At 49.3% G+C, this 11,612-nt stretch overlaps 1 protein-coding gene across 2 annotated transcripts; it reads left to right on the forward strand.

Annotated features, from left to right (window-relative positions):
• The first annotated feature begins 1,030 nt into the window (after positions 1-1,030).
• LOC308191523 (putative coiled-coil domain-containing protein 144C) lies at positions 1,031-11,550 on the forward strand. Of its 2 annotated transcripts, XM_080583966.1 has the most exons (5): positions 1,031-3,036; positions 5,469-5,621; positions 6,864-7,073; positions 7,571-7,797; positions 8,445-11,550. In XM_080583966.1, exons 1-3 carry the CDS (start codon positions 2,650-2,652, stop codon positions 7,029-7,031), a joined length of 708 nt encoding a protein of 235 aa, XP_080440092.1. In that variant the 5' UTR covers positions 1,031-2,649; the 3' UTR covers positions 7,032-7,073; positions 7,571-7,797; positions 8,445-11,550. The 2 variants fall into 2 exon arrangements, 1 of the variants encoding a protein (XP_080440092.1); XR_013948096.1 differs by lacking the exons at positions 1,031-3,036; positions 5,469-5,621; positions 6,864-7,073 and adding an exon at positions 7,082-7,477.
• Positions 11,551-11,612: the final 62 nt, after the last annotated feature.

Below are 11,612 nucleotides of genomic sequence, written 5' to 3' on the forward strand. Positions count from 1 at the left end.
TTGGGCATCCCATGCTCCTGGAGGTGCACAAGGGGTTCTTCCTTTGGCCATGTGGCCTGTGTGAATGCAGAGAGTTGTGTTACAAACACATAGGCCCGTCTGCAAGGAGAAGATGGCCACTACCAGCCCCGCCTGCTGGCACTTTAAGATGTCAGCAAGATGTCACCAAGCCCCTGATGATGCCATAAAGAGCTCAGCGGACTTAAGGCATTTGCATAGCCCCCACAAGCATAGTGCCTTCTGGTGCTGGTGCTGGCAGTGCTGGTGCTAGTACTAGTGGTGCTGCTGTTGGCACTGGTGGTGGTGGCACTGGTGGTGGTGGCATTGGTGCTGCTGGTACTGGTGCTACTGGTGGTGGTGGTATTTCTGCTGCTGCTGGAGGTTCAGCCAGTGGCAGTGACCTGGGCCCCACTGCTCCCTGGGGCTTAGTTCCTCTGTTGGCCGCCTGCGCCCACAAGCATCTGCCGAGCCCAGTGGCAAGGCGAGGTGGTACAGGGCCCTGTTCTTCTGAAACATGAAAAAGATCCAGCGGTGGCTACGGAGGCTGAGGAGCAATACTATGAATGAGCTCTGGGCACAGCACATGGACTTGCAGCACCCCACGGCCGCCTGTGGCGACTCAGCCCTAGTGCAGCCACAGGCAAAGGAGCATGGCATCATCCAGCAGGACAAGGACAACGGGTAACGGGGCACTGCTGGGCGGGCAGGCACTCTTTGGGACATACCTCAGCTGTTTCCCACCTCTTGTGCTTATTTTTGTGCCTGTTGGTATCTGATCTCAAGGGCAGTTGCACGTGCTTAATACGCAAAACTCAGGGAAAATCAGCACATGCCCTGGCAATGGCAGCTGGGCTCATAGGCTAATAATGCCTCCTTGCACACCCTGCCCTGCCCACAGACATTTCCCAGAACAACTGGGCGCCAGATCTGGACGTCATTTCTTTCCCCTGCAGCCCCTGTCTCTGTTTGCCAGTATCCACTGGAACCAGGAAGAAGGGTGCCTAGGTCCACTGTGGGCTGTCAGCACCTCTGGGAGTGAAGCATCCTTAGAGGGTTCTGTACAATAAATAAAATACAAGCCAGGCTTCCAGCCAAAGATGAAATGGGGTGTCAATGCCTCATCTTGCATAGCAGCCTTGCTTTAAGAAACTGCTTGCTGGTAAACCATAGTGTACAGGAGAAAGATAATTCATTATCTACTAGGAAGTGTGTGCTGCTCTTTCACAGTTTGCTGTCAATCTGGAAAGGGTGGCCAATGAAGGGCCATTATTAATGTCAACGGGCATCGTGTGCAACTGAACAAACGTGCCTTCTTTCTTTCTAGGCACAGCCCTTGCGTGCAACCCATGGGCTGCAGAGAGCAGGAAAATGAGAGAGAAGCTGCTCCATGCAGTGAGAAAGGGACACCAGCATCCAGCGCAGGCCATGGGGCAGGCGCTGCTGAAGCCAGACAATGTGCACCCACTCTGAAGAGAGCAGGTAGGACTCTCCAGCATGGAGGAGGCTATGGGGAAAAGGCCTGTCACCTGCCCTTGTGGTGGGTTGCTGTGTTCAAGCTTGTGTTCAGTGGAGGAGCTGAGTGGGCCAGCACAAGGCACCTGTTTGCTGCTACCCAGACACATAGCTTGGGAGGCCGTGTGGGTACTCCTCTCTGTGCTCAGTGTCCGCTCAGAGGGTTGTGGCCTGCCTCTCAGATTCCCCTTTGGAGAAAAAGCAAACCACCACCACCACCACCAACAACAACAACAACAACAACAACAAAAGGGGGAAATTTATTTGTCTATTTTGATGCTAATAGCTACACCCGTAGAACTGTACACTTTCTGTGGGCAGTCTAAAGCACAGTGGAGACATGATATTTGGAAATTATTAGGTCTTGTGGTGTAGGATTCAGAAAAAATGAACTGCTAGGCATTGTCCCTGGAAAGCAGAAGAGTTCTCTAGACAGTCGTTCCCTTTTGTCTTGTTTCTGATCACTTGGACTGATCTCCCTGGTGCATGAAAAAGAAGTATGCACCAGATGAAAAGAGCTTCCTAGCAGGAAGACAGATGCATTTTGAGCCTGTATTGAAATAGTCCTGTCTTTAGGATTCCATGTGTTTGGAGACGTGTCTGTGATAAGATTTTTGCTCAAAGCATGACAATTCAGAAAGCACTGTAGGCATTGAGAAGTTTTTTTAACTCACACTGTTTCCAAAAATATGTGGTTTTAACCTAGATGAGCCTGATGTACACTCAGAGCCTGCCGTCTCTAAGTCGCCATCAAACGAAGAAGAAGCTGTCCAGCATAGTAGCAAAAGCTCTGGGAGCAAGGTATGTGAAAACAAGGGCTTTAAATTAGCATCTTAATTTTTGGCGTATATTATGCACTAGTGTAAAATAAAACTTTTCTGTGAATAATGCCAAATTCAGAGTTGTGTAGATGAAAACTACTTTAGAGTCTGAAGTCAAGCTGGTGACAGTTTTCTTCTGGTTTTATAAAATGCTTGCCATTAGATCCTCTTTTGAGTTGACTGGCTTAAGTTTTATCAATGTGTATTCCTTGACTTTGAACAGGACACAAAAAGAACAGTGGAGCCAAAGTCTGACTTGCTCGTTTTCTCCCCGAGCCTTGGAATTCATCAGACATCCAAAAGTGCTTCTGAGGAAATGTTTCAGCGAGAACGTGAGCAATGGCTGCGTTTGCAAGAAAAACTCTATCTTGACATCTCTGAGATGCAAGAAAGCAACAAGAGCTTGTCTCAGCAGCTGAGCAAAGCTGAAGGAAAAGCTAGTAGGCTTGAGAAGGAAGTTGAGCGATTGAAAGAAATGCTCCAGGAGATGACATTGTTTTTAAAAACAACAAAACAAATATTACATCAGGTCAGGAAGCAAGCAAAGCAATGTCATGCTCTATGCCCTCAGAAAGCTCAAGTGAAAAAAGAGGCTGCAGAGAAGGAAGTTCTGCAGGAACAACTGGCCCAGCTCCAAAGCAAAAACCTTTCACTCTGTCAGCAGCTGGAAAACATGCAGAACGAGGCCATCCAAGAAAGAATGGTGAGTGATGTCTTAAAATACAAGACTGACAAAGTAGGAAAAAAAAGGTGAACATGGACAAAGAATAGCATAAAGGGGAGCAGCTCACGAAGTCATTTGATATTTGAGAATTTAGCAGGTATAAGCTACCTGTGTGGGAGGCCATCACTTGGGTTGGCTCTGTATTCTTCCATTTCTGCTGTTATTCCAGAAGGGTTTGGCAAGCAGCATATCCTTGCTATAAACTCACAGAATCACAGAATCATTTAGGTTGGAAGAGATCACCTAGTCCAAGATCACCTAGTCCAACCTCTGACCTAACACTACCAAGTCCTCCACTAAGCCATATCCCTAAGCTCTACATCTAAACATCTTTTAAATACCTCCAGGGATGGTGACTCAACCACTTCCCTGGGCAGCCCATTCCAATGCCTAACAACCCTTTCGGTTAAGAACTTTTTCCTAATATACAACTATGTCAGGAAGCCATCTTCCATGCTCTCCAGGAACCTCCTAGACTACTTCTTCTGAGCTGTTTTGTATTTCCAGGATATGTCTGGGAAGTTAAAGTCCCCCATGAGAACAAGTGCTGGTAATTGCACAACTTCTGCCAGCTGCTTGTAGAACGCCTCATCTGTCTCCTCATCCTGGTTTGGCGGTCTATAGCAGACCCCCACCAGGATGCTTGCCTTGTTGGCCTTCCCACCAATCCTAACCCATAGGGACTCAACTTTATCATTCCCAGCCTCAAGTTCCATGACATCAAAACACTGTCAAATATAGAGAGCCACACCACCACCCCTTCTGTGCTGCCTGTCCCTTCTGAAGAGCCTATAGCCAGACATTGCAGCACTCCAGTCATGAGAGTGGTCCCACCATATTTCAGTGATGGCAACCAAGTCATAGCCTGCCTGCTGCACGATGGCTTCCAGCTCCTCCTGTTTGTTGCCCATGCTGCGTGCATTAGTGCAGATGCACTTCAGTTGGGCCATTGCCTTCTCCCCCAACCCTGACATTGTTCCCCCAGGCTCATCTCTAATGAGCCTCATTTCATCCCCGTCCCCCTTCTTACCTAGTTTAAAGCCCTCTCAATGAGCCCTGCCAGCTCCTGGGCTAGGATCCATTTTTCCCTTAGAGGCAGGTGGGACCCATCTGCAGCTATCAGGCCGGATACTGACTAAAGTGCCCCGTGGTCCAAAAAAAAAAAAAAAAAAAAATGTGTTGGCACCAACCTCTGAGCCATGTCTTTATCAGGTGGGCTTTACGGGTCCTCTCTGTACCCCTCCCTGCCACTGTAGGGATGGAGGAAAACACCACCTGTACTCCCGCTCCATCTACTAATCGTCCCAGTCCCCTAAAGTCCGTTTGATAGCCTTCAGGCTTCTCTCAGCAATTTCATCGCTGCCAGCCTGGACTATCAAAAGAGGATAGTAGTCAGAGGGGTGAACCAGGTTAGGAAGCTTTCTGGCAATGCCCCAGGGAGGCAGCAGACTTCCCTACGGGTAGGGTCAGGACGACATATAGGGCCCTCTGTTCCCCTGAGAAGGGAGTTACCTACAATGATTACCCTCCTTTCTTAAGAAAGAGGCAGTCTTGAGGTGTGGAGTCGACTTCCTCACCCTAGGCAACGTCTTGGGTGGACTTTCATCCAACCACATCCTCACCCACCAGTCTCTCTCAAGCTCCAAGGCCTCAAACCTGTTGTGTAAGGGCACCTGGGAAGGCAGGGCCAGTAGGGAGGGAGGTTGCCTGCAATGCCGAGCAGGGACCTGTTTCCATTCCTCTTCATCTCCTAGGTCCCCTCCCTCTGCCCGACAGCAACAGGGCAGGGGGTCCACCACTCTTTGGGGTGTCTCACCCCGGTGCCTTTCCTTAAGGCCTTGCAGGGAGTTGCTCCACCAGTCTATCTCCCGCTCACACTCCCTGATAGCCCTTAACCTCTCCACCTCCTCGAGCTCTGCCACCAGGCTGACCAGGACATCCACCTCCTCCCACCTCACACACACGGTGTCTCAGCCACCCTCGGATGGCAGCAACAGGCTCAGGTACTCCGTGCATCCAGAGACCTGAACTGCCGCATTTTTGAGCAGGCACTCAGTCTGGGTCACCACAGACTTTCTAGAAAGAGCTTTCTGCCTAGTGCAGACCATGGCTGGTTTAGCTATAGGTAGACAGCTGGTAGACAAGCTATTCTCCCGAGTGGGGAGGGTTGCTCTGCTCAGCCCTGTCTGAGCGTGCCGTGCCCTGACTGACGTGCCACACCCTGTTTGGCCGTCCTGGTCGCCAGTCGCCTCGGTGAGGATGAGGATCAGGTGATTCTCCTCTACAGTTTTATTTCACTTTGTAATTCACTTAGAAAACTGAACTAGGTATAGGAACTAGTAAGTAAAAGTAAAATACAGCCTTTAGCTTCTTACATTTTTCTTCACACTCTTCTAACATTGTTTCTCTAGAGAGCAGTCAGACAGCTGCAAGAAAAACTTGATGATGCTTGCAAAAAGCATTGGGAGGCAGAAACGTCGGTGCACGTTTCTGCAAACATATGCCGTTACCTGAAGGAAGAAAATTCGAAATTGCAAGAGGACTTGGACAAGGCTAATGCTAAGGTATACACCATCTGTGAACAGGTTATTAGAGATGAAGCTGTTCTTTTCTTCCAAATACTGCAAGAGAAGAAATAATCTGAGAATAAATACAGGACAGATTTGTCTGAAGATGTTAAAAGTTCCATTGTCATTAATACTTGTTTTCCACTACAGCAAGCTTTTATCTGAAACATCAACAAAGCCAACTGGTTTCAGTCACAAGTAGGAGGCGTATTGTGCTTCCACAGCAGAGTGGAAGCACTTACTCAGGCCCTAGAGTAGTGTTCCAGTGATCTCCTTTCTCTTCTTGCCTCTTCCCCTTTTGCCTTGCAAAACACATGGCTTTTCAGGAAACTCATTCTGAGGCTTAGGGACAAGGCTGTGGGTCAGGAGGAGCATCTGGAGGAGTAAGAACAAAGCAGCTTGTGCTCCTTCAAGACTCGCTGTTGTTCCAATGATCTCACCCGCTGGCTGTTCTGTAATATTGCAAGGCACGCTCTCCACAACGTCTCTGGGCTTGCTTTATTTGCAGGTTATTTCTCCTCTCAATCTCGGCACAAAGATGAGGTCTTGTTCTCTGTTAGTGGTGTTCTTGAGAAACAGAAGTAACCTTTTGTGTCCTGTAGCCTGGTAAGGCATGGGTTGCCATCCCTTTAGGTAAGGATGACACAAGGCCTTGAGCCTCTTGTGTTTTCTCCCCACACTGGAAGGACATTAGCACAGGCGTGTGTGGGTGAAAATGATAGGGGCAGAACAAGGATGCAATGAAAGCACTGTCAGAGAACAGGACCACTCCTTTTGTCAGCTGCCCGTTGGTGCCACTGTAATTCAGGAGGAAAATAGCAGCTCCTGCTGTCTTCCTCTCCTAGAAACAATTTTAACTCAAGAGATGGATAACATACAAACCACTTGCGCTGTGGTTAGGACACAACCTGTCACCTGCCTTTCCCTCTAGGCATCTCCAGGGACATTTGTGGTGAGATCATTGTGTTTCACAGGCATGGAAGTTGTATAATGATGTAGAAGGAATTGAGTGCCTTTTCCATGAGGCCTTTCTAGAAAGAAAGTAAGGATGGAGACTGGAGCACTCTTGTCAACAAGGGTTTGAAAGTTGTGCTTACTTTAGATGTCTTTTCCTTGGCTGAAATACAACCTGGGTGGATTTCAGCTCTGACTGCCATTAATACATCTGTCCGAGTTTCCCATAATGTAGAGATTTTAGAGCCCTCTGATTAAGGAAGATTGTTTTTCTACTGCATACAGGGGCGTGATCTTTCTGCGCAGCTGGAAGTGGAACACGAACAGTTGCTGCAGCTTGAAATGGAAAAACAGAAGCTGCAAGAGCTGGTGGCTTCCCTCAAGCTTCGCTTAGAGGCGTGTAGGGTGGATAATAGAACACAGTCTCACAGACAGAGTGAAGAAAGAATCTGACAAGAAATGAGACAGAAGCAAGAACTCGATCTCCTTTTTCAGGTAAATTTATGTACTGTTTGGATCTGTATCAACATTGCATTCATTTGTTGTTGGGATCATTGCTGTTAGGTATTTTATTTTAGGTGGCTAGTTCTCATTGGTAATGCAGTAACTTTGGCTTCCCTATAGGGAAGCTGGAGAGCTGAAAATAGGTGTATGAAAGTGCCTCTGGGTGTGTCGCGTGATCTGTGTGCATGAGAAATATGCAGCCTTTTCCTCACTCCCTTCCATACAGAGCTGGGAAAGTCTGTTCTTACTAGTTTTCATGTAAAAATAGGAGGAAGAGCAGGTTTTTTTCTGAAGTAAAAATAAAGGAAAAATGTTTAGTTGTTTCTGACTTGACTGTTGTTGGTCAGGAGGAGGCATGGTTCCTTCACTGAGTGGAGCTGTCTTGTTTCCGTTGGGTATGTGAACTGGCTGTGTGGCGTGGACGTGTCGGGGTGGCAATGTCGTTCTCTTCCTGGTTCTTGAAGTTGCTTTATCTGTTTCACATGCAGGCAGCCTCTCAAGCCAAATTAGAGCAAATCAGCAGCCAAGACATGGCTGTTAGAAAGTATCAGGAACAGCAAACTGCAGCTCTGGAATCAGAATTGGAGAGAATACAAAGCTTGCAGCAGGAGACCGCGCTGCAACTAGCATATGCACAAGCAGAAATAGACAGGTCAAACACACAGTATTTGGTGGGGCAGGATATTAGAAGATGCATCACAAATAATTTAAACAGGTGAGTACAAAAATTTTGTTTGTTTGTTCATTTTTGTTTCAATCTTAAACTATACGGTACTTCTCCTTTCTTCACCGCTATTCCATCCAACATCCCTGTTTTGGATCCAGTCCGCATGGTGGATGCACGTCCAGGACAGAATGCCTCTCACAAGAATACCCTTTGATCCCTCCCACTATTGAGGACTGTTTTCATTTCCCTGTACTGACTTTGAAGTTAGAGAAAGAATCACGCATTTCTGGAGTAACTCAAAAATTAGTTAGATTTCGTTTAAGAACTGTAATCTTCTCCTCTTCCCACACCTCTAGAAGAAAAGAAGAGTTTCATTTCTGATGTTCGTATCCTCAAACTATAGACATAGATACTTGAGAAGGCCCAGAAAATAGAACATGAGCCCATGAGGCAGAAATAATCCCCTTAGCTTCCACTTTCACAGTGCATCTTCAGGTTGAGTTTTCCCTAGGAGGAGGGAAATAGCACTGAGTTTTTACTGCCTTCTGGGAAATTTGTTTCCTTTGTTTCCCTTTAGTTGGCTTCACATCTCTTCAGATCTTTGCACTCTCCTGTCACACTACATAGTTTTCCACTGATTTCTTAGACTTGCTCTGCTGTAGAACTAACATCAGATCCCATTTTTTCTCTTCCAGTCACCAGTGAGAATGAACTCGGATCTGCTGGGACTTCTCAGATAACTCCTGGCAGATCTTTAAAAGTAAACCAAGTCCAGGTTGCCCCTTTCAACACAACAGACTTATACCCCAATGATTTGAACAAAAACATTTTAAACTGAAAAAAGCTCTCATGACTGTTTGTGGTTTTTTTTTTTTAACCCAGCCTGCCCTGTTTTCCCATTCCTGTGCCTTCCTGAGCAACAGCAGTGTCTCTTCAAGGTTTAGTGGCTGGGGAAAGCTAAGGCCTTGGAAAGCTCCTGTCCTCTTCCTCCACACTGAGGGCTGGATACAGATAGGAGAGCTCTGAGGTTCCACATAGTTGTCAGAAGGACAAGACACCCTATGGGATGCAGGGTTCCCGCCTGCTTTTGAGGGCTCAGGGCACTTCCCATCTCTCCTGAGCCAGGTCCCTCTGAATCCCCTCTGGTTGGTGAGATGTCCCTTCAAGGGGTGTGGGGCACACTCCTGGAGGACCAGGAGACCATGACTGATGCTAGTGTCATTTGCCTCCAGCACCAGTGCAGAGAGGCAGATGAAGACGCAATATCCCCCAAAATCCTGAGAGAGTTCCAGGCCATGCTGAGCCTGCGAGGGGCCTGGTGTGGGCAAAAGGAGACTTGCTGGAAGCTGTGCAACACCTTCTGCCTGAGAAAGCTCCAGGACGAATTGCTGAGGACGCGGGGACATTTTTCACTGCTCTGAACGTTCCCCCAACACATTGTGCTCAGTGGCACACCAACTTCCTGGCAGCTGAGGCTGGTCCATGCTGCAGGGACGATAGGTCCATCTGGTGGCTGGGGCAACACACTGTGTTGGGAGGCTGGACATTGACTGCCAGGGCCCTGGGGGGCTGTGAAGGCTCCTGGGACTCACCTGGCAGCGCCGCTCCTTGCCTCCAACTTGGCTGCAGAGGTGCCATCAAGGCAGCTGGCTCCAGCTGTTCAGAGCCGGCTGCAGTGCCCTTGCTTATGGGTGAGAGTGCAAAACGAGAAGGTTTTGTGGCCACATGGTCACAGGCTGCTCCCCACAGCCCTGCTCGGCCCCGTGCACTGCTGGGGATGTTCCTGTGCAGTTCCCTAGTGTGCAGCAGCTGTCAGGCTTAGCCCCATTGCCATGGGCCTCCGCAAGGCTGTTCTCCCAGGGCTTCCTTCTCAGGGCTTCTCAAACCTAGGTGCTGTGGGCTCTTGCAGCCATCGCAGCTCTGGGGATGCTGACAGGCCCATGGGGACTCTCCTCACCCACACAGTGCCATGGGCCAGGCCCTCACCCCGCCACCTGCTGCCAGGCTGGGGGCAGATCTGTAGAAAGCCCAGGCCCGGCCCTTGGGGAGGGTCCCTGGGGGCTCTCCCTGGAACTAGGGCAGCGTGGCCCTGCCCAGGCTGCTGCACCCTGCAGAGGGGTCTTGGCCCCAGCCTCGGGTGGAAGGGTTGGAACGTTTTCAATGGATACAGGCCTGGCTGGGGGCCTGCCCTGCTCAGAGGGCTTGGGCAACTCCACAGCATCCCTCCTGAGCTTCCTCTTCTCCAGGCTGAACAGTCCCAGCTCTCACAGCCTCTCCGGGCAAGAGAGGTGCTCCTTCAGCATCTTGGTGTCTCTGCCTTGGACTCCTTCAGTCTCTGTGTCTCTCTTGTGCTGGGGGGCCCAGAACTGGACACTGCGCTCCAGGTGCGGCCTGCCCAGTGCTGCCTAGAAGAGAAAGTTCACCTCTTTTGGCCTGCTGGCAACAGAAAGGTTCATGAGCATCCCAAATCACACTCTGAGTGTCCAGTAACCTCAGAGAGACACGGTGTGGGTGTCCAGACACCTTCCTTTATGCCTCCAGGGACAATATGGAGTCCTCCAACCATGCGTCCTGTCTGCCTGCAGGGCCTGTCTCAGGGCAGGCAGGGAGTGGCTCCATGAGTCTTCCTCCCTCCCTCCCTCCTTCCACCAAACTGCCACACCGCACCCGGTCGCTGTTCCTGGCTGCTCACACTCCTCAGGGGCTGCCTTTGGACACGTGGGGGAGGCCGCTGCTGCCTCTTTCAACACAGCACAGTTATACCACAATGCTTTGAATAAAAATTTTTAAACTGAAACAAGCACTCATGACAGTTTGTGAAAATTGTTTACCTCAGTGTTTTTCCCCTCCTCACAGCCCTAAGGATCTTTAAGTTCACCATTTTTTGGTCACTGCAGGCAAGCCAGCTTTTGACCTTCACATTCCCAATAAGCCCTTCCTCGTTCCTGAGAAAGAGGCTCAGTGGAGCCCTTCTCCTTGTCTCCTGTATCACTTGGATGAAGAAGTTATTATCAGTGCATTCCAGGAGCCTCATGGATTGCTTATGCCCTGTTATGCTGTCCCTCCTACATCAGTTGCAAATGTTTCTTCAAAGTAATCGCTTTGCTGTACCAGGAATGCAAATATAGAGTTACCATTCAGGGCTGCAGTTCTCCCTTCTTTTCAAAGCTTCCCTTAGGCACCTGCTTCCTTCCTAACTCCACATCAAACAACTTCAGTCTGTTCACCATTCATAACCTAACGCAGTCAGCCTCAGTGAACTAAAGGGGATGTCATAGTTTTGTGGAACCTCCATGTCAAAGGATTTACATTGCCCAGAGAGGTCTGTCAGGCACGGTTATGTGATGAAGGGATGGTAAGGGATAAGAAAGAAATGGATTTCCAGGATCAGCCCCTGTCTGTAAGGGAAGTCTGAGTGAGAAAAAGTAGGTAACTCCTGACGTGCTGAGCAGCAAGGGCAGGGATGTTGCTGATCAGCAAAGGATTTCGGTCCTCCCAGGAACTTCAGCATGAAGCCAGCCAAGGTGTATGAGAGAGCTTGTGGCATTCAAGACCCAAGAAGGCGTAGAGCCTGTACCACACAGGATCACCTCTTGGGCCTCTGCTTATGGCCACAACCTGATGGCGTTGGACTGTCTTCCTGCATACAACTCTCAACATAGACACACTTCCAGTAGCACCATGCGCTCTCTATCTACACAGACATTTGTGGGTTCAGACCCACACCACAAATGCATGTCAAGCCCACTGTCTCCCAGGAGGAAGGTCCCTGTGGAGGCCCCTCTCCCTTACCACTGAGCACTGCAGAAGTCTCCCTCACAGTCTCAGGCCGTGAGGCAGCCACAACGACACCACCAGACTGG

The sequence above is a fragment of the Anser brachyrhynchus genome (assembly GCF_964034855.1).
Source record: "Anser brachyrhynchus genome assembly, chromosome: 3".
Lineage (NCBI taxonomy): Eukaryota > Metazoa > Chordata > Aves > Anseriformes > Anatidae > Anser > Anser brachyrhynchus.